Genomic DNA, 24,740 nt, shown 5'->3' on the forward strand with positions numbered 1-24,740 from the left:
GTTCTTGGTATTTTTGCTGTATATAGTGTTTCTATAAAAACTAAGTTTAAAATATGACTTAAATGATACTATTTTGAATTTTATGACACTTTGTTTTTAACCGACCCCAATTTTTACTTGGCTGAAATCACTTACATTTCATGGTGCTCTTCCATAGATAAAAATTTGTAAAAAATAAATGTCTGTAAAAGAATACTTATTTCATCTTGTTTAAACTTTAAACACCTTTACAGCATCTGTACACACCAACTGCATGCCCATATTTGGAAATTTGAAGAGTGAAAATAACCACGAATACAGGGTCTGAAAAGATAATTCAGAACTCAGAGTACGAAAATTATAATCACGAACACGGAGTCTGAAATAATAACAAAACAGGTCTGCAAGGATAACTTACGAATGCAGCTTTTGAAAATGACGAGATGATTAAAATAGATTTTGAGAAACATATTTATAGTGCGAGAAAACTATTTGAAGATTCATTTTAAATAAGTGTTTAGGATACATAAATTTCAAATGATAATTTTGTTTAGGCGAGGGCCGATTTCCTGATCGAAATTTAGTCCGTTGTCTGGAGAACAAATGATTCAATATTTAGGCGAAACAAAGCTACAGAATAGTTAATTAAAAGCCTGATTTAACGTTTGTCTCGAGTTGTGTTTTTATTTTCTGAATAAAAATAGAAGTACCAATGAAGCAAGAAGTATAAGCGTTCATTCGACGCAACAACTAAATGAAGACACATATGACATGGAACAAAGTGCTGAAAACAGTATTCACATTGTGTACACAATATGTGATAACAAAGATTAGTACATATAAGCGACTAGCTACAATTAATAATGACTGCGTAAAACACGGTGGTAGTATTAGTAAGTACTGGCCGCTTAAGAAAGAATGGAAAACGTACATTGAATATTTTCATTCAATCATGTAGTGCAAACTTAAACCAACAAAACGTTAAAACAATGACAATATAACCCTGGCTCGAATGGACTAGCAAACAGTTTTATTCGAAGATTTCAATGCACAAACGGTTTTATTTTTCATATATAACTGAAATTCCTGAGCTTAAAATGAACCAAAAAACCCCTCGAATATTTGAGCCAGAATACGATACATTAATTAATGAATTGAACATTAAAAAGGTCATAAAAGTTAGTAAAGAGAGCATGTTCACATTCACAGAGTTGCCAAATAAACACTCAACAATAAACCATTTTATTATTATTATTGATATTATAAAAACTTGATTATTTAATTAAAATTACGAAGATTTAATTTAAACATAACATGACGCATATTAAAGAAACTGTGAATGTTTTTTCCTTTACGTCTTTGTCGGCCTTTGCTACATATGTCTTGATTTGCCACAGAAAAGAAAGGAAAAGCGGATAACATGGAATAAATATCTTGTATGTACACATGATAAAATGCATGATCTTAAATATATAATGTGCAGTTACTAACTCACTGTATCAATTTCACTCTGGAATTCAATGACCTTTTAACAACATTAACAAAACGTGATTTACCTTTTCATGTAAGTGTGCTATGTTCTAAAGAACCTAACATGTAAATGAAACTATTTACTTTCATTTTTTTCTAAATTATTATGGACAATTTGCATATGTCTCGTTAGTAGCGACACACGAGTGTGTTGATTATGCAGAGATTATATCGGGTACATGTTGAAAATTGAAAACTGACATACGGAAAGGCGTTTATTGCAACGTACTGCAATTTTCATTCTTTCTTAGCCGCATGTATATCTCAGTTTCTATTCCATGTCACCGGTAGTGTTTGTTATATTAATTGTTACCAACACGATTCTTTCACAAACTATTTCCGAGACTATACATGTTCATTGTTTGCTTCTAACGCAACCGTTAAGTTCCAAGCTATAATTTCTTATATGGCTTACATAAAAAACATTGCCGCCCTTTTCCTTGGTTATTTCTCGGTGAACTCATCTATTCAAACGTTTCACTAACACGTCCTCGCTTTTTTAGTTACAGTTCCCTTCTGTAGGAAAGAACTACTTGTTCATTTACACGGGGCAGACATTCTGGCTGCTTTGGCTACATCACTTGTTTCATAAAACCAGAAACAACGATACAGCACAGTCAGTACGTTTTGCCACAGGACATGACAAAGAGGAACCCAATGAACATGCCCAGAGGATCGACAATCAGTGGACCAAATGTCATTGGACCCACTATGATTGGACCAAATGTCATTGGCCGCACTATCATTGTACCAAATGTCATTGGACCCACTATGATTGGACCAAATGTCATTGGACCCACTATCATTTGACCGAATGTCATTGGACCCACTATCATTGGATTCGCGGCCAGTATTGCGACGACATGGACGCCATGTGATGCATGTCCTGGGGTCCGCCCCCTGGGATTTGAACAGGAACGGACACCCCTGGTGATATTAAACCTGAAATTTGAGAACACGTATAAACGAATGGGTCTTTTTAGGCAGGTTGACATACAAATAAAATAATAAAACAATTGTTTACTTACGATATTATCACAATACATATTAAGAATACTGTATTTCAGTTTGAGTACGATGTGACCGAAAACTTCACAACACGATATTTCTCATAACATTTGTAAACGGGATATGTATAGAGATGTGCCAATGTGCTTACAAACAATGATTTTATTATAAATTAATGGAAATACAATCCAAAATGCTGGCAATTTCTCCTGCTTGCTATTTTTTCCGAGTGCAACACAATATCGAATCCAACACAACACTGCAGTTCTAGTCTATGTGTATGTATGTACCCGTATTGATATATGTCCTACCCGAGGACGCACCATTGTGAGAGTTGAGATGGGACACGTGACTTGGAATGCTGCCTGCTGCGACTGCGCTGCACGATGATCTCGAATACGCACTTAGGGAGAGAGCGTCATAGCTCCGAGGCCCCGGATAGTCTGTGCAATAAATAACCGAAATTAACAAAATCGCATTCACACGATTAGGTAGAAACAACTGTGAACACACAGACATGCACCACATCAAGCAATCTTACCCCTCACGTGTTATTCGACTAACTTTTTGTAAAGTTAATGTGGATCAATACAGAAAATTGCCAAACTTCCAAACCTTCTAATTTAATAGCTTGAGGTCTTTAACAGTTCCTACTTGAAATAAAATCGCGTTTAAAATAGTTTTGCTTTGTAATGTATTTACAATTCTCAGATAGTTAATGCAATCCATAGGTTTTGCTTACTACTACATTTTACAAATCCGAAAAGGACAACTTATATGAAAGGGGTGGGACATACTTATATTATTATTAAATATAATTGGATATGCAATAGCAGTAGTGAAATAAATGTTTAAAAAAATCTTGACTTTCCGCACAAACAAACTAATCAAGCTTTATTTATCTTGACTTACCACGTATCTAGCTTGCTTTTAAAGCTATGTGTTATGCTATGAAGCTACATATTTGTCTTGGCTTACAAGGTATTTGGCTTATATAGCTACATTTTTGTCTTGGCTTACCAGGTATTTGGCTTATATAGCTACGTAATTGTCTTGGCTTACCAGGTATTTGGCTTATATAGCTGCATTTATGTCTTGGCTTACCATGTATTTGGCTTATATTGCTATATATGTCTTGACTTACAAGGTATTATGCTATGCAGCCGTATTACGTACTGTATAAGTCATGACTTACCAGATATCATGCTATGTAGCCATAAAACGTACTATATTTGTATTGACTTACCAGGTATCATGCAGGAGTAGGGTGAACTGGAGGATTGAAGACACGATGGGTTGGATGGCATGGAATTGTTTAATGAGTAATTCTGCACTGGAGGCATTGCACTGAAGAAAACAATAGGACGATTGGCGTTTTGAAAATTAATGTTTGCGATTATATTTTATTTAAGTATGTTTTTCGTGAACCACACAGCGTAATTTTAAAGTAACTTAAAAGATCTAATATTGTAGCGCGTTATTTGAAGAACGTGTGCAGATATTTGTCTTAAAATTTAATGTTTAATTTGATCATCCAGTACAACCTTACAGTAATGTTTGTTTAATTTTTAAAATAACAACTGATATAATCAGTAATACGGAAAACGTTTTATGGATAAAACTTAATTATTCTGCAATACTTAATTTTAACAAATAAGAATATTTAATTTATTCGCCGTCATATTTAGAGCATAAATATTCACACACAAAACAACATAATGTTATATTTTTAGACACATGAAAAATAACCCTGTTCAGTAATGAAATATGATTATAATAATAATAATACATTGAATGGCTTTAAAGAAGGATTGAAGCGATATTTTAACATTTAAATGAACACAAATTATTTAACATTAATCTGTTTTTATATTAAATGCAAAAAAAATATACATAAATAACATTTTTTTTTAAAGATTTTTGCATCAATCAGTCATCTCTTAGCTTACTTTTTTTTTCTAATAATATCTCGTGTAAATTATAATAACAATATTTTTTTTAACTACTACTACTTTTAATACTATTTGATAATAATAATAATAATTATTATTATTATTATTATAATTATAATAATAATAATAATACATTTCACCCAAAAATCAAAGTCCGATGGGATAGTTAAAAGGGGTGGGTGCAATTATTGAATAAATTTAAAATTCAATGTTTTGCAGAATATTTAATATAAAATGTATAATGAAAATTTATAACGATTACAGAGAAAAAAATGTTAAGAATGTTTTTTTATAAGCACATTTACCTATCAGTAAAAAAAGTAAAACATGGAATGCAATATCATACTAATATTTAAAAAAAACTAACTCTAAATACTAAAATATACTTATTATATACATCGATTTTAACATAACTGTACAATATTTATATTTATTTACATCCATTCTAACTTATCAGTATAATATTTATATACTTAAATATATATTATATAATTAAATATCCACCGCTTTAATCTAATTCAATTTATATACCTAACAAATGTATAAAGAAAAATACACAAATAATAATTAGACTGTAACCTTTATGCATACGCAAATCATTTTAAATAATAATTTTTATAAATATATTAATACAACACCTAAATGCAATACATAACTGATTTTCAGTTCTTAACAGATGGAAACTATACAATACAATGTGATTATAGAGAAAGTAAATTATTTTTATACTGTAAATATATAAATAGTAAACCGATCGTTACCTATATGAATCAACGGACCCCATCTGGGATATGGTCTGTAGAGAGGGATACATGGAGTTGGGAAAGCCCGAATTGAGGGGGTGGAGACGCGAGGATCCACTTCCGGGATCACGCCTTTGGTTCCGCAGCTTCTCCTCTCGACGCCATTTTGCCCGACGATTTGAAAACCAAACCTAAAAAGGCAAATCGTGGATACAGTGGTTTTTTATGGTTTGTTCATTAAACTAAAGAAAATCAGACACATGAAAGAGGGGGTGTACTTATGATTAGAAATTAATGTGTGTTTTGTTAAATTAAACTAATAAATTAAAGACGCATCTTATGTTTACAAGTTGTTAAATAACAATTTTGAAATTCAACTATTTAAGAATACATTATAATTATGTTGGTTATCATTATAATCTGTTTTCATTGACTTCGTTATTGTTTTCACAGAAACATTGGAACTAATAGTAAAAACAAAAAAAAAAGAAGGAAAAAAGTAATCCACATCTGGATTCGAACCACTGGACCTTGGAGTAAAAGTCTAGCATACAAACCACTCAGCCATTCGTGCTCATACAGTAAGAATTTGATACTTTGTATAAGTCATTCTCGAAATGGCACACCATATAACGATAACAGCAAGACTCAAAATTATTTAATCGTTTGGCGTTTGTTACGCTTTAAAATTTTCATGTTTTTAAATCTTCAGGAGATAAAAATAATGGATATTTTAGAGCATGGTACGTGTTCAGCATAACTGTTTCCACGCAAAATTCATAACTACAACGGAAATTTGCGAATCTGTAACTTTTTGTCAATATTGTCAATTTACAAAAACGTAAAAAGGTCCCTTTAAAACAGCAACACTAACAACTAAAACAACGAATACCGGTATGTCGAACATTGCAAATATTTATGAATTAAATAATGTCAATATTTTTTTTCATATGTAATATGCAAAATGTACTAAATACATGCCGGCATGGAACGAAACTAAACAATAGACAAAGTATAATACCGTTTACGATTTAAATAAGTATTCAATTATTTGAAAAATACTATTGTGTACCTGTATTCTGGCTTCAGGAAGGTCTATTTTCTGTGCAAGCCGCTCTCGGGCGAACACATCGGGGTAATGCGTGCGCTCGAATTCTGAAAGCATATGTTATCATTGTACACAAGCATGATCGAGTAAAATGCACATAAATAATAATAACCACAATTGTACGCAATCACCTGAGATCTCGATTTTTATATCGTACAAAAATATGTTATGGCAATAAAGATATTCTTAGATATTTAAAATAAATAAATGCTCTATTTTTTATATAAATTAATAAAATCTTAAATAAAAATATACATGTATGTATAGTTATTAATTTAGATACAATATTATAGTAACATACATTCATTTTATTCACATTTCATAATAAAATACCAATTTCATCGTTATTAGTTTCTTGGTTAAATTTTTGAGCATGTTGTGTTCACAGTGTCGAAATTATTATGTAAAATGAATACATGGGAATTTGCATCATTTTTTTACAGAAGAATGTATTACTCTTTTATGTCGGCAGCGCATCTACAATCTGTATGTTTATTTTCCAATCAGATATTCGCATTGTGGCAAACACAATACACACACAGTATATTATTTGTATACTTCATTATATGTTGTATTTTTTTTTCTATATTTTAAAGAAAATCGATCACCAGCATTCAATAAAATAGTAGCGGATGCTAACGGTTGCTTAATTTCTTACAATTATATTTACGGAATTTCCTTCAACCTATCTTTTTTATTTACACCAACAGCTTGTTCTTAACAATCGTTTAACTCCTATTTGCACAAAATATAAACTGTTGTAATTTCCCTTACGATAACAGAAATACATGTGCTACAATTTTATTTGCACATTGCACACCGACTTAAGCGTGCACATGACGTAAACATTCATTGTTGCAAAGTCTTGGAGGACTTTCTAACGGTCACTTTAAACATCGATTCGGCAAACGTTAATAACCATACGCGCTCACAAAACATGTCAATGGAGTAAAACGCCAAAGTCATTGCGGCCGAACAAGGTATCAGTATCAAACCAAAGGTTAGTCCCCTGAAGGGAAAAATGTCTTTTATGTCCCTGAATACCTTCTTAACAAGTGACCCTTAACGTACCACAAAACAATTGTCCTTACAAAATTATCTCCAAAAAAGCGCAAAGATTAATCGTGAACTAAGTTGATCGACTTTGACACTAACAGGGTATGAGACTAAAGGTGGTGTCCGTAGATAAGTCAGCTATGTATTGGACAATATTAATTACAACGTGATTTATGAGGGTAGTTTGCACCCGGACACACAAGCCAGGGATCAGGCTTGAATGGACGAATTTATGAAACCGCTATTGTGAGAAAACATAACTTGTTTGGGCGTACTTGACGGAACTTGCAAAAGCTCGCACTCTTTTTTTTATAGAAATATCAAATAACGAAACAGAAAACGTCAAGAGAAAATGTTCAGTTAAAAGAATAACTGATACAAGAATATTAGTTCATCATCAATATTGTTTCATATATTGATTAAAATATACAATCGGGAAAACTAGTAAGAATGATTTCAATCCTTACTGAAAAAGATAATAGTATAACTTGAAAAACTTGCTTAAACTCGCACTCTTTTTTATAGAAATATTAAATAACGAAACAGAAAATGTCAAGAGAAAATGTTCAGTAAAAAGAATAACTGATACAAGAATATTAGTTCATCATCAATATTGGTTCATATATTGATTAAAATATATAATCGGGAAAACTATTAATTGGCAAACTAGTAATGACGATTTTTTGACGATTTTTATCCTTACTGAAAAAGATGATAGTATAACTTGCAAAAACTTGCACTCTTTTTTATAGAAATATCAAATAACGAAACAGAAAACGTCAAGAGAAAATTTTCAGTTAAAATAATGACTGATACAGATATATTAGTTCATCATCAATATTGTTTCATGTAATGAATTGATTAAAATATACAATCGGGAAAACTATTAATTGTAAAACAAGTGATGACTTTTTTTAATCCTTACTGAAAAAGATGATAGTATAACCTTTTGATAAATAAATATTGGTTTACTTCAAAATTTAAATATTTTCTGTTCATATGAAAATATACCGAAATAATGATTAATATCCTCCCATTAAAAGTTAACTTGTTTATAACACGCATGCGCAAACCTCATTGAAACAAAAACAATATTTCTTAAACTATCAATCACAAATGGTATTAAAGTCTTGGAAACTGGGATTAAAACAGAAAGAGTTTCACGACAATTGAATAAAAGGTGACAATATTGTTTAGAAGAAAAATAGTTTTTCAAAGAAACCGCCGATCGGCAATTTTAAACTTTATTTAAACAAATTGTGTCAATTTTTGTAAGTCATACACGCTTATGCATTGTACATATCAACTGTGTTACGTTTCGTGGATATTTCCCTCTGTACAATATGCAACAAATGCAGGATGCCTGCCAGGCGACCGTTGATAATTTAAATAAACAAAAAATATTTACTAGTATTGAAAAACTTGTAAGGACTTTTTCTTGAATATCCTTCCAGAATACCATGATTACATAATAAATTTACAAAAATATATTGGTTTACTTCAAAATCTTGATAGTTTTATGAAAGTTTGAAATTACAATAATTTCAGATTAAACGAGAGACTGATACAAAAAAAAACATTACGTCTCATGGTACATATTCAAGAAGAAGTTTAAAGGACAAACAGTATCAAAGACGGCCGTTTCAAATTTTATGTCACCCATCATTCTACATAATGTACATGCATTGTATAGAGTTTTGATTATAACGGTCCGTATACAATAAAATGGTTATTCGTGCACTGTAAGACAACGGTAAGGTAAAACACGTTCTCCATTTGTAATTTGGTAAGTGAATACAACGTCATGTGCTCTGTGACCGTCGACCTTATTACCTTGCACTGAAACATTCATCACCAACAAGAAAGGCTCACCCTTTTCCAGCGCCTCTATCTGGGATGCTGTAAACGACGTGCGGTTACGCTGAAGTTTCCGTTTTAATCTCATCCGCATTTGTTCGTCATTTTCCGAGCCCTTCGCACCGTCGCTATGGTTGCTATCCGAACTTGAATTTGTATCATTGTCTGGAAGAAAAAAGAACACGTTTATTATGCGATAAAACAATAACCCACGTGCAATATTTTTATATGCATAAAACACTAGTGCACTCCTCTATTTACGCTGTCAACATTACATATTTTTAAAGACTAAAAAACCTTCTTGCCTTTTAAATACACTGATAAACATTAATGGTACACTCCGGCTGCATGAACACTCAGATTTGTTATTTTATTTTTAAAGGAGACAAATTGCCGCAATATTAGGGATGTAACAAATTCCCAAATATCAAATACATGTTTCTATAATAATACAATAAACTTGCTTTTTACATTTGTTTTATTATTATTGTTAAACTGAAAAGGTTTGACATATTAAGTATTGCGTTTAATATTAATATTTGTGTCGTGTTCTGAGAAAACTGGACTAAATGCATGTGCGTAAAGTTTCGTCCCAGATTAGCCTGTGCAGTCCGCACAGGCTAATCAGGGACAAAACTTTCCGCTTTATGGTATTTTTCGTTTAAAGGACGTCCCTCCTTACCGAAAATCAAGTTTAAGCGGAAAGTGGCGTCCCTGATTAGCCTGTGCGGACTGCACAGGCTAATCTGGGATGACACTTGAAGCACATGCATTATGCCCAGTTTTCTCAGAACACGACACATTTAATGTATTAAATTGCGAGGCATGATTAAACATGTTACTCTCTTCTTTCAGATAATTAAGGGGTTAGAATTATCAAGTGCATTAAGGATTTCAATAAATTGTGAATTGCTTCCACGTGTTTGGAAATTGAGAACCATAAGGAAGAGTTTTATTTGTGATCTTGAAATGTACAAATCATGTAGTTATTCTCTACGGTAATTACGCATAATATAATATTACAATGCATTACATTAAAGAACAATTTGACTTCATTTGATGTTTGCATTGAAATCAGTTTCTTTAAATTCGACCTGTGTTCAAATTACGATACACCAGTAATATTTGTAGAAATCCTCAATATGTTTATATTAAAATTTAATTGCTCTTTAGAAATCATGTGAAATTAATAATAACATGATATTGATAAAAAGGATATTGAAACTCTAATTGCAATACACATTTAATGATCGGCATATTTAGATCAAATACATCAGCTTTTTATGTACACACAAACACACAGTTCTAACGGATGAAGTCGTAAAGATACATTCGTAACCATTTCGTATATAATAAATAAACTGTTCCTTTTCCGTTAAATGAAAAATCGTCACGTTTTAAAAAGCCAGTATAGTTAACAACCATTTTCCTCAACATCTGTTGTTTTGCCCACCCGGCTTAAAAAACGAAAGAGCAGCCGATTGTCCGCGCCAATGAGGTCAACGGGTTTATTGTGTTTTTATGTTTTGCGCCTCATCCAAAGTCCTTTGTATTTTTAAATAACAGTTTTGTAATGTCTCGTACAAATTAATATAATAAAGGGTTACCGATTATTACCCGAGTTTAATGATAGGCGACATTGTTCATGGTTTTAGCAAGCAAAATACGCATAATCATTAAATATTACCGCTACAGTGGCCAGAGGGGTCGAGTAAGGACGCGCGGCCGTTTATGGCCGTTCGTAATATCGTGTTTGCGAAAATAATGACAAAAACTCACGTATATCACTGAATGGTCAAATCGAATACAAGAGTTCCAGATATCTTTATTTCAAAACAGTGTAGATTTATAGGGTAATTTGGTATGAGAACTTGTGTTTTATTACGACTAATGAGAGCGCAGGGTTGGAGACTTCGTTTTCGGTGTCCAACTTTGAACTTACATTTAAAAAAATCAAAAACATTTGTAGCCGACAATGTTTCCAAATTGCATTCCTATGACGGTAAATTGGCAATGTTATATCAGTCAAATGTGGAAATGAAAGCAATAAAACAAATTAACGCGCGATTGGCTTCAGATGACGCGGGTCGCACTTCTCTCGATGCACATTACCTGTCTGTACTTCAACAGTATTTACATAGCTACGGGATTAGCCGATGTGATGAAAAGGTCCACAGACACTGTGACTACGTTTACACAATCAAATGCATATTTCATTCTGTCAGCACTTCAGCAGCATCCCCGCAATGACCAAAGGTGAAAGTGTAAACGATTTCTTTAATCTGTTTCGGCTTTCGAAAACGGGAGAAATTAATTGAGTCTGAGATGTCTTGCTAATAGAAATCCATCTCTGGTTCTTACACTTGTATCGCTTGGGTCGTCCCATTGTCCAATAATGTTGGCTGTAAACGCCGTTGACAATTACGATTTTACGGAGACGACACAGAAATCTGGAGTGTCCCGAAGCTGGATTTATTTTCAAACAATTTGAATTCTGAAGTGGCCCGGCATATAGTCTGGCGTCAAACATCTAGTTATGTAATCAACACTTTAATGCTAGTATTAAAATGCACTTTTTCTTTTATGAGAAACTGATTCGTTTCGCATTGCGGTGCGAGAAAGTGTTGGGAACGTTTGATAGAGAACATAGCAGATTGCCATTTTGGAGTAACGTACCGATTTGCGACCTTAGAGCTTTTTAAGTACAGCAACTACAATTAAAATAAAACTTCTTCACTGATATTGTTTTCTACAAATGAATTATATCCGTTTATGATGTTAAAATTATTAATATTTTTGTATTTGCTTGTTCAACACATCCGCCCTTTACTGTATGTGGTAATTTCGAAAGAGTTGAGTTATTCGTTAACGCCATGTGTATTTACAGGTTATTGATTGTAATCTTCACACATATAATTAATACAACACATTGTACGCTGTCTTAAAAGAGTAAAAAAACATCGGAAAGCAGAAGCTTTTGTTTATTTCATGTGTTTTATATTTTTCAATGCACACAGTAGTTAATGGAAAACATGCCCGATGTAAAGACTATGCATACGAGTCGTGGTCTGTGAAAACGGGTTAACTGCATGTGCGTAAATTGTAGTCCCAGATTAGCCTGTGTAGTCCGCACAGCCTGATCGGGCCTCGAGGACCCATTCTTCTTATATGATATTTTTAGTTTTAAGAAAGTATCATTTTAACAAAAATCCAGACTGTGCGAACTGAACAGCCTAATCTAAGACGACACTTGACGCACCTGCATCGAACGCCGTTTTCACAGAGTGAGTCTCATATACACTTTCTAGCTAACTAGCAATACAAACAACATCAGCTTACGTTTCTTGTCCAGTTCCAAGTGACTACTTGGTGGTTGATGGTAAGCTGGTGCTCCTAAAGTATGCATGCCCATATTGGGGTACCATGGGTTAGGCCGGGCCCATGCCTGTCCGTTCAGGATACCCAACTTGTCGTACATGCTGCCTTGACCCATGACCTTTTGGTTTTCTGTTGCTAGGTTTCGAAGGACACGGTTTATGGAAGAAACCTGTAACGCGTTAACAATGTATAATAATATTACAATACAATAATGTGAACAGAAATTTCAAAGCAAACAATATATGGTTTCTTTTTAAAGTAAAATGGAGAAAAAACAATTGCCATCCTGCATTACATATGATAATTCTCATGTAACGCTAATATAAGAATTTCATTCAGCTCGAATAATAATTTTATTGGTTTGGTATGATGGTTTGATAATGATATGTGACAGGAACGTCTTTTAATTCACATGCCAACGCAGATAAGGGAGGCCTCGGTAATAACGTGTGTATCGCATCGTGTATTTGTTTGCTAGCCCACTCCAAACTGTTTGCATTGCAATTTGTAGAAACGAATCTAAAGACCGACAAACATCCGAAAATCGAGTCCATGACTCCTGATCAATTGATGCTAACAAGGTATGAGCAAATTAATATAGAAGTCAAATTTGGCCATATGGTCTGGTTTTCGAGTGCCGCATTTTCTTGGTCACTGGCCGCGGACAATACTGAAGCTGGTGAGAGCAAAGGGCCGTTTCTATGACCCTGTGTTTTCAAGTGCCCTGCTTCGCTAGGACCCTAGACGCTGCGAAAGGGTAACCGGCGTAGCAATGTATTGGAAGTCGCCTCCACCAATCATGTCATTGAAGCACCATTCAGTTTGTTCGTTCAGACGTAAAACGCGTTTTAATGCCACCATCGGTCGCTAGTAGTTACTGGAAATATTTCTAAAGCGCCGACGAGATTTTTACAGAATATGCTTGACGTTGACACGCAAAAAAGAATCACTTAATTAATTTTCCCATATATTGGTAAATGAATTCCCAGTATTTAAGCACATGACCCTTATTTCCTTCGCATCAATAAACCGCATATTTTGAATAACAGGCGTCTTTATGAAATTATAATTCTTTTGTATTATTTTCTTCGAAACAAAATACGTAATCCTGTTGTGAGGTGCACTTGATCGAATCAATATTGTTCTTGTTTTTGTTTTGTTTTGTATTACAAAGTGGCACCATTTTCAGAACAAAAAACAGACATCAGCAAGGTTGCACTTAACTTTAATTAACACGTTTAGGTAAATTCCATTTCATATCATTTGGTTCTTGCGTTTGTATTGTATCGTGGTATTTCATATTAAAATTATTTTCATATGTTATTGCTGATATGAACAAATATCATTTTGATTTAAATAAAATAAAATTTAAGATTTTGCAAATCAGGTTCCACTATTAGCGCTTCCATTTTTGCCTTAACGGTGTGCATGACTTAAATCTCTATATGTGCTTCTTTAGTATACAGTTATTATTTACTTCTGGAATATATTGAGATGTCGTCTTAATACGGTTATTTGATAGTTGTCTTGTTTGTTTGTATGCCTAAAGTTATTATACAATAAATATTATTGCAAGTTTAAAAAGAATTTAAAATAAAATAAACGAAGCGCAGGTGTAAACAATATTTTCTCTGGAGTTTAACTATATTTTACGTTTTATTATTTATATAAATATAATTAAATACATTAGTCAAAAATTTAAAAAGTTTGTATTGGCAGTAGTGGGTTCCATCATTTTTTACCCCGAATATACTTATTTATTTACGCACCCCTCTGTGAGAAGGGGGCATGTGCGTGAAGTGTCGTCCCCGATTAATCTGCGCAGTCCGAAAAGGCTGATCAGGGACGACATTTTCCGCTTTTATGGTATTTTTCGTTTAAAGAAAGTCTTTGCTTAGCAGAAATCCAGTTAAGACGGAAAATGTCGTCCCTGATTAGCCTGTGCGGACTGCACAGTCTAACCTGGGACGACACTTTACGCACATGCATTAAACCTACTTTTCTCAGAGCGCGACTCACCGCTCACAACTGGCTTTATAATTGCAGTTCATTGTTATTCGTACACAAAACTTTGACATCGAGCCAAAATGAAATATGAAACGAGGAATTTACTATACTACGTTGAACAAAATATCAATATTTATTCATTCACTGATAATGGCGGTTAGTATGCAGTATGCAATTTCAACGTCCTGGGAAATGGATTAACAGGAAAATAGATATCCAGAGTGTCAATCGGTTTGTAATTACCGGGAAATATTAACGAAACAGGCTAATATTCTTCAAACACATCACTTAAATAAAAAGGGTATTTAGGTATGTAAAATTATATTCAAAATAATTTATGTTCACGATGAAACAAACATCAATTTGCAGTAAAGACGAACATTTCTTGTTATTAGCGTAATAAAATGTAATATCACTGAAAAAACTACTTGTTTTCTGATAAAATACTACATTCGAATTGATTTAAATATACGTATTTATTTAAATATTAAATAAAATTAAGTGATACAACAAACAACGCCATTTATCAATTATTATAATATATTTTAACACTAGAAAGTTTTGTCGCTTGGACGAAAATTTTCTGAATTAAAACGAGCACGCGTCAAAATTAACTAACATTTTTTTTAAATAAACGCAGCGTTTGATTGTATTAAAAGCTTAGATTATTTAAGCTCGCCCAACAACAAAACTTAATAATTAAAAAGGTTATCGAAATTACCACCTGCGTAAGTCCGTGTTCCAGACTATTCCACACGCAAAACAATTCCGAAGCTCAATACTGCCCGTATTTCCTTGGCGGGACTAAGTCAAGGGGATGATTTGGTTTCTTAAATTTTTCGCTTGGTTGATTCGAGCGTTAGAAATTGGCAAAAAGATGAGAATCAGTCTTACAGATATGTTTTAGTTAGACAGAGATGGTATATATTATGGATTTATGGAAATCATTAGTGAGACACGGGCAAAAGACACAGAACAAAAGTGATATTAGGCGGAGACTTCAAGTTGTATTGCGAAAATGAACGGAGCTTCTTTTTTTAAAGACAAAGTGCATCAATCTATTACTTTTATTTGCCGTTTTTATACGAACTATTTTAGCATACATTTTCTTCGGGAATAAATGCAAAGTATATGAAAAACAGACTTGCGCATCAAAGATTTATTGTAAAAAACAAAAAAGGAGCGCTAGATAAAGACCCTATTATTTATTTTTAACAAATAATTTGTACTGATCAATACTCGGAACACTTCGGTGTCCGTCGAATAACCATAACTGGAGATTTACTCTGAACATTCGTTCAAGATTTAATTACGTTTCAAGTGAGATATGATTGATTTCTACAAAGACTAATTCTGAATGAAGCTAAATAACATTTGTAAACAAAAATATATGAAATGTGTCTCAACCGCGGCTTGCCTGTGAAGACTGACTAAGCCATTTATAGAAGTGAATATACACGATTTCTCACCAAACGCGATAAATATAATATCCCTCGATTTTCTATACAGCCTTGCATTGGTGATTAGACGCGGCGTCCTTTGATCTTTTAACGATATTATATTTGCGATCGCAGATGCCGCGCCGTGTATTGACGGAAGAATAGCGACGCAATAGGACGCCGTTGCATTAGGCGGGTTTTCAGAAAAGCTCTAGGTTCTGACGCTTTATTTCGGGGCAAGCAGCATTCAATAGCTCCTATAGTTTGCGAACTGATTAGTTAATGGGTTGTCTTCGTTCTCCCTTATTCTGGTGTGAATTAATTGATTTTAAGTATCGATGATTTATTCTTTATCGCCTCTTCCAAACGTTTAAAATTAACATCGTTATAGGAAATATTGTACTTTTCCCACAAAGTCAGGAAACGCCTGTCGAGCTTCTTTTGAGGTTCGAAGTTAAAACTCTTTGACTTCTTCTAAGTTCATATCTTTGAATATGTTAAAGGCGCTATGAGTAAAATGTTCAGTTAATATACTTATTTACTGTTGCTTTTGTTCTTGTTTTAACACATATGTCGTGAATCGTTGGTGTATATTGAGAAAAAAGGTAGTTTCTCTTTCTGTAAATGGCTACAAAACGTTCATCCGATTAGCTTTCAATTATTTAATTGATGTTTCATTTATAAGTCCTGGTAATTAGCATCAAGAAATACATCAAGATTAAACATAACGACACAATAGCATGGACGTCATGTATGGAAGTCATTTATGAAAAATAATCTATAATCCATTTTTAAGTTTTAATAAATATAACTAGCCTCGTATTATATATACTTACACTGGGTATATTTTCCTGATTACAAACGCCGTCCGCCAGCAGTCTATCACGAATTTCCCAGGCGAATATTGACGGACATTCCCGTTTATATTGGGCAACGTGTCTACACACATCATTCGTAGCAACACGAGGTTTGCTGCCACCTATTGCTCGAGGTCGTATTGACCCGGTCTCGTAATAACGTCCGAGAATTTTGCTCACGCATCCATTGGATACCTGCAGAATCCGGGAAATGTCACAGGGCCTTGCCCCACTGTGGGCCAGCTCCACGATGCGTTGCCTAGTAGAATCCGGTAGAGGGCGTCCGTTGACAAACATACCTCCCAGCTGGTTAATTCCGCTATGACCTGTAATGGTTTAAAACCTATTTATTTTAGCTCGATTGTATTGAAAGCCTAACGCTTATTGAAACGCTCTCGATTCTGTTTTCTGGGTAGAATTATAGCATGGTGTCTTAACTGGAGATCTAAAGAACGCTGCCATAGTTGTGATAGAACCCGTTACCTCTCGGACGTTAGGCTGACACCATATCCTCTACGCCACAGCTATCCTAGTAGCGATAGCAACATTTATTACTCTAATAACGCATTACACGTTTATCATTTATGCATACGTTCAATGTTGATACATACTAAATATTGCGAAATACGCTTTGTGTGTCTTTTGCGAATCATATTTTTTTTATTTATTAATACATCCTGTGGCATATGTTATGACATCATGCTACCACATTGAAGGTCATTCCAACGACATAAATCTCAACCGATGAAATAAAAAAATGTTATGGTTTTATTTTCACGTCCGCATGAACTATCAATAAACAGTCGTACCAAACGTTAAAATAAGAATAAGTCCATTTCAAATTATGTTTATGATGCAATTGGTTACTTTTGTATATGGAGAGTAGCATCACATCTCGAAAATAAAGATTTGAAGGATGGATCAATATCAGAGAGAATAATCAAATGACAAACAAGATGGCGACGTCAATGCCGAGACAGGTATTTTTCGCCGTTTTTATACCCGTTATTACGACTATAATTGTTTAAATGTCGCTCACTTTCCAGCCATATCTGCAAGAAAGTTATCAGCGTTTATTACGTAATAACATTCGCTCTCTATCTCGAATTTACTCGCTGCGAAATTTCTTAGCGCGAGCTGTAATTATGTGACACGCTAAGAAATTTCGCAGCTAGTAAAGTCGAGATATAGCGCGAATATTAATACGATGTAAATGCTAATCATTTTCATGCAGAAAATATGGCTTGAACGTGAGCGGCATTTTAACAATTATTTAAAGTAATAAATGGGGAATATAACGGCGAAAAATACCTTTCTCGGCATGGACGTCGCCATCTTGTTTGTCACGTGATTACTCCATCTGAATACAGTACGTCTCAAAATACCGCAATTTTATTTACACCCGCTACAATCAATGTTCATAAACAAATATTTATTTGCCCCCGGAAACATCGCATCTCAAAACTGGAATTAATATATTGGAACTCGTAGAATCTATGAAACATATTTCGCTCTTTATCGGCATCATGTGTTAGTTTTAATCATTATTTACCACTTTCGGACAGATGTTAAGTATAAGTCTGGTGGCTAGATAACGAGACGCATATAAGTGTAGAGAAAATCTCAAACACATGATATATAGACACTTTACCGATGAACGTTTTCTGTTACAATGTTATAAATAACGTAGCATCATTCCATCGTCACGATATGACAATCTACGAACCCACTTGAAAGACATTTGCGAAGAAACATGGTGAACTATGACATCACGTGATTCGACCATATCACGTGACTCAGCCCTATTCTGTCGACGGGTCCTTTGCTGAGTACTCAAGATGACAGGAGCTATATAAATCATTCAGATAAAAGCCTGGGGTCATTGCCATATTTTATCCTGCTTGTATTCTTCGTTCTAGTACCGTGACCATTGCTGTACTGTCTGGTGTATTTAGAACATAACATGCAACAAATTACGCTTATTTTGTATTAAGAACAATCTACAAGTACGAGATTTAACAAACACGCGTTCTTCATTCTTATCATTAATGCAACTACATATGCATTTTGCCCGGGAAAAGAAGGTACTGGTTTTAACCGTATCGTTTACCAAAAAATATATAAACTACTGTGATCGCTTGATTGTTTTATAAGCAGACATCGCACTACGGGAAGGCTACAAATATTTGACTATAACATTTAATCACGTTAAATGCAATATCAAATACTCGTTTAATCTTTGAGTTTGGGAACACATTACATCTCGCGGTGAAAGCGTTTAATCCTTTCTAAGTCCTAGAGATCTATTTCCTGTCACCAACCGGCGGTATTCTTTGATGTGTGTGCTAGTCGTTTCAGTCAATGGATGCGCGCCTTTCACGTCAAAATGAATTTCCGGGAATAGTTTTTTTATATTCAGAAACAGATATAACTGCTACACGCACCACGTATATATCAGCCATGTTCTGAGAAAACTGGGCTTAATGCATTTGCGTAAAGTGACACTTTCAGCTTAAACTAGATTTTCGGTAAAAAGGGACTCCTTTAAACGAAAAATACCATTAAAGCGTAAAGTGTCGTCCCTGATTAGCCTGTGCGCACTGCACAGGCTTATCTGGGACGACACTTTACGCACATGCAGTATGACCAGTTTTCTCAGAACACGACTCATATCAGTGCTATGGAAGTCTTTGGTTGTGGTCATAATCTACTGTTTGATCTGATAATAGGTGAGTTCCAAGACCAATAAGTTGATACAAATTTTAAGGTTGTGTTACTTAATATGCTCTGATAAGTGTTCACTAAACCTTTTTTAACGCTGTATTAAAGATCATACAATTGAAGAAAAAAATGTTCAACCTTCTAAACTGTTATAGTTCCTTTCCATGCGCACGAAAGAAAATGCTTTCTAAAGATATTGCAAATGCATCTCTGCATGCAAAAAGAACTTTAAAAAAATAATCTGTGATTATTAAAATAAAAATACAATCACTGCTGATTCATATTTAAACAGTATATTTTATTTCACGCGTTTAATTTATTTATAAAATAATTAATAATTAATTAAATATAATTACTGAGTATTGTTCTGCGATTACTATATTTAAGCAATATTGTTTTTTAATGCACTTACTTATGATACATATCCTATTCTTATCTAAGATAATAACTATAAATACTTATTATATTTTAAAAGGTGTCATTTGCTTTACATGAAGGTATGAGATGTTGAAATGTTCAATTTACTCATGCAATAAATCGGTCAACAGAAGGGTTTGCATCCGCTATCGCTTTTTATCTAAAATAAATAACAACTGTTAAGAATATTATGTAAATCAGTATCATTAAATAAGTTTTTTTGTGTGATATGCGTGGCGATTAAAATTACTGAATATAGAACAGTCCCTTGTCAAAACTAAAAAAAAAAATGTGTATTTTAAATTAAGAAATGTGTTTCATTTGTTAAAACTGCTACTTAAATTTGTTGCTGTTTATTTTTATTGACATAAAAGGATATGACCCTGGGGGAACAAGGCTTTACGAACGCACTGGGGGAACGAGGCTTTACGCACGCACTGGGGGAACGAGGCTTTACGCACGCACTGGGGGAACGAGGCTTTACGCACGCACTGGGGAAACGAGGCTTTACGCACGCACTGGGGAAACGAGGCTTTACGCATATGCGTAAACTGTCGTCAGCGAGGGCTAATCAGGGACGACACATTCAACTTTGATTGAATTTTGTTTTGAAAGGAAAATTCTTCGAAACGAAAATCCAAGTTAAAAGGAAAGTATCATCCCAGATTAGACTGTGCGGACTTAACAATATTTTCTAGGATGACACATTACGCACATGCGATTAAGTCATTTCATTCATTCAATTCATGGACCAGACTGCATGAAGACGTGCATAGAAAAGGTCATGTTTCTGTGCAATATAAGGATTAGTCCGACCAATATTGCCACAATGTAGGCTTATACATTTCAGATAAAGATATATTTGCAATGTTCGATGCATTATAATAAAACAGTTGTAAATATATATCGTTCGTCAAACATCATGCAGAAGTATAAGAACATTGAAAAGATTGGTGTTACTTAAATGTCGTACGATGGAACGGAAAAAAGTCTTAAATCGCTTAGCGACACTTAAATGACGATCTTTTATTTCTGAAAAATATTAAACTATTGTATCTATATTAAATGATCCGTACTCTGTGGAAATGGGGTTTAATGCATGTGCGTAAAGGGTCGTCCCAGGTTAGCCTGTGCAGTCCGCACAGGCTAATAGGTTAGCCTGTGCAGGCTAATCAGGGACGACACTTTCCGCTTTTATGATATTTTCTAATTAAAGAAAGTCCCTTCTTAGCAAAAATCCAGTTTCAGCGGAAACAGTCGTCGCTGATTAGCCTGTGCGGACTGCGGAGACAAATCTGGGACGAAACTTTACGCACATGCATAAAACCTCCTTTTCACAAAGCACGGCGCATATATATTTTACACATTGTCAAATTTTACATTATTCGAAAAAGGAAACACCGTTTGAACAATTGCATTTGTAGTAATTGTTAGATTAGTGTTGACTGTACACGGTTTTCAAGTTTGTATTTAAATTCACATGCACAGAAACGTTTTTCCAATTACTTACTATGAAACACTTCTAAAGAATAATTTTGTTTTTATCGATTTATTGTATTTTGTTTAACCTATTTATGCCTAGCGTCTAGGAAAAAGGCCTTTGCAAACAGCGAAGACCCAGATGAGACGCCGCATGATGCGGCGTCTCATCAGGGTCTGCGCTGTTTGCTTAATGGAATTTCTTTAAGAAATATTCTAAATATAGAAATAACTATACTAGACATCCCTAATTTTTTAAATAAATTGATCCAATTTAGTAGGATGGGAGATCAACTCGGCATACATGGGTTAAAAATCCGCTACAGCTAAACCATGAACACACCTTATACGAAATAATATTTATTATATAGGAAACTATTCGATTTGGAATAATATTCATATAAAGCATTATTTAAGTTGTTGGAATAAGTTTTAGTATATAAATAGTATAATAGATCTATAGTTTTACTTAAAAAGTAATATGTTTCAGCTATAGGAATATGTTTTCTTAATGCGTTTATTATTATTGTTTAATGCCCGGGGGTTAACTTCCCTAATTTAAGGGTACAGGTGTCCCACTGAGACTTCCGAGATGTGACCCATTTTTATACCGGAACTCTGATAAAGTAGACCCATTATGATACAAGTTAAAAAAAAAACTGGAGCCATTTCAATAATAGAGTTTGATAAATTGGACACATTTCATACTAGAATTTTAATCTCTATCATATAAATACAGTATACTTATTGAATTTGTTATTATACATGTTTATTTGTACCCATTTTGATACTGATACTTACAAATCTATGTGCATTTATATACAAGCAAATTTCTGATTTCAATACCCATATCTATACTTAGATGCTCAAAACCATACACCTATCTATAATTTTATTCCTAAAACACACCCCATATTTTCGGCACACCCCTATATACCCGTATATAGGAAGTTACCCCCCCCCCCCCGGGGGTTTAATGTCTTAAACATTCATGGCCAATCGTATGTTGTCGTGTTAAATAATTTTGTTAAAGTGTCTGCTTTTTACTGTTACTTCATATTATTCATGATCGTGTGATATAAATATTGTATAAATCGTATCAATTTTGAATAATTAAATTGAATACTAGTTCTATGTCAAATAGATCTATATATTGCCATTGCAAAATGTAACTTCATAATCATGAAGTATGTTTCCCTTAAATTGTTCACACATAAAACGTGTCTTCCTTGCTGTAACAATGACATGATTGATGACGTCAGAAGCGGAGGATTGCATTCAAGTATTGAGTTTTAATAAAATATTTAAAGCGAGAGTATACGGTTTTGTCAAATATTTATTAATTTATATAAAATGTGTAAAAAAACTTATAAAACATATATTTTAATATAAATTAAAATAACAGTTAAGAAGAACATGTGTCGAAAAATGCGAAATAAGCCAGATATTTAATTCTGAAATCGAAAAAGGCTGTACAGTCGAATTCGCCAGAATGTATATCATGCATGTACGATGTGAATATAAATTTAGTTTAACGGTTAATTTTAAATTCCTGCAATGATATCTATTCATTCGACACACGAACACTAACTAAAAAGACGAATGCTTCGTTATTGTAGGAAAATATGTACGAAATATCTTCGTCACAATCGGCTCTGGGCGCTAATTTGTCTTTGCTACATTTTATGAAATTCGTCTAAAATGTATAATTTTTCTTGCCTATTTTGTGTTATTGTAACGTATTTTATCAATATATTACAATTTAACACATATACAAAATCGTATAATCTCGCTTTAACGATTTGTTTGTATAGTTTGACTTATCGCCGTTTTGAACAATATTTTATTCATATCATTATGCTCAGTTAACCAACCCACTCTTCTCACTTGGTTTGCTGATTTACCTGTACTAAGTGCAAATAGCTATGACAGTAAATGACAACTGAAGTAGATATGCTTAAGTCAGAGATAGTGCAGTTGTGGTAGAATGGCAGAAGAAAAGACTAGCTAGATCTACATGGCTTGTGCTTACATAAGATATGTGGCCGGGTCGACACATACGTTTGCATATTAAGTTCAATAATAATTAAAAATAAAATGTTCGTTAAATGATTCGGAAAAGGTACACACTATGTAAACAATACGTTCTAACAGAAGCATCAAACAACACTTACCTCGTTTAGACCTTGATTTCTTGCTTATTCCGTTTAGACCAGAGTCAGACCCGTTTGAATCCTCATCTGCAAATAGATATGAATCGCTATCTGTGAATTGAGCGTTTGATGCGTGTGCGTAAAGTGTCGTCCCAGATTCGCCTGTGCAGTCCGAAAATGCTGATAAGGGAAGACCCTTTCCGCGGTTATTATATTTTTCGTTTAAAGGAAGACTCTTCTTGACGAAAATCCAGTTTAGACGGAAATTGCGAACTATACAGGCTAATCTGGGACGACACTTGACGCTCAGACCCTAACCCTACTTTTCTCGGAGCGAGGCTCAATGATGAAATCGTGTAAAATATTTTGACCGTGCTCTGTGAAAAAGGAGTCTAATGCATGTGTGTAAAGTTTCGTCTCAGATTAGCCTGCGCAGTCCGTACAGGCTAATCAGGGACGACACTTTCCGCCTCAACTTGATTTTTGCGAAGAAGAGACTTTCTTTTAACGAAAAATATCACAAAATAGGAAAGTTTCTTCCCAGATTAGCCCGTGCGGACTGCACTGGCTAATCTTGGGCGACACTTTCCGCACATGCATTAAACCCCTTTGTCAGAGAGCGTGGTCAATTAATTTTCGCAGCACTTAAATTTTCGTTGATGTCGTGAGGTGACCGGCCCACGAATTTAGCACAATCACATCGGTAAAGGAAGACGAAAATTCGTTGTTTCCACAATCAACAATGCACAAATGTACTTGTCAAAGTAAACCCACGAAATTGTTGACGAATGTGCTTGATTTTTCGATTCTAATACATTTGTATGCGGATAAACTAAGCAATAAATTGATTAAAATATTAATTACACAGGTTAATTTGAAACAAGGCTATTGTCAAGCAATATGGTCCCCTACCGGCTCCACCATTGTCAGAAAATCCACCATTTTCAGAATATTTTTTGTTACCATAGCAACCACAATTTTTGACGTAGGAAAAAAATGAAATGACGTGCATAATGTCCATATTGCCATCTATCCATGTTGCAAGTTTCATGAAAA

At 33.9% G+C, this 24,740-nt stretch overlaps 1 protein-coding gene across 1 annotated transcript; it reads right to left on the reverse strand.

Annotated features, from left to right (window-relative positions):
- Positions 1 to 287: 287 nt before the first annotated feature.
- LOC127867180 (paired box protein Pax-6-like) lies at positions 288 to 23,767 on the reverse strand. Its single transcript, XM_052408233.1, has 9 exons — positions 23,706 to 23,767; positions 16,894 to 17,240; positions 12,573 to 12,780; positions 9,249 to 9,398; positions 6,285 to 6,367; positions 5,231 to 5,403; positions 3,764 to 3,864; positions 2,808 to 2,960; positions 288 to 2,451 (listed from the first exon to the last, which is right to left on the reverse strand). The coding sequence occupies exons 2-9, from the start codon at positions 17,209 to 17,211 to the stop codon at positions 2,342 to 2,344; spliced, it is 1,296 nt and encodes a 431-aa protein (XP_052264193.1). The 5' UTR covers positions 17,212 to 17,240; positions 23,706 to 23,767; the 3' UTR covers positions 288 to 2,341.
- Positions 23,768 to 24,740: the final 973 nt, after the last annotated feature.

The sequence above is a fragment of the Dreissena polymorpha genome, chromosome 1, assembly GCF_020536995.1.
Source record: "Dreissena polymorpha isolate Duluth1 chromosome 1, UMN_Dpol_1.0, whole genome shotgun sequence".
Classification (NCBI taxonomy): domain Eukaryota; kingdom Metazoa; phylum Mollusca; class Bivalvia; order Myida; family Dreissenidae; genus Dreissena; species Dreissena polymorpha.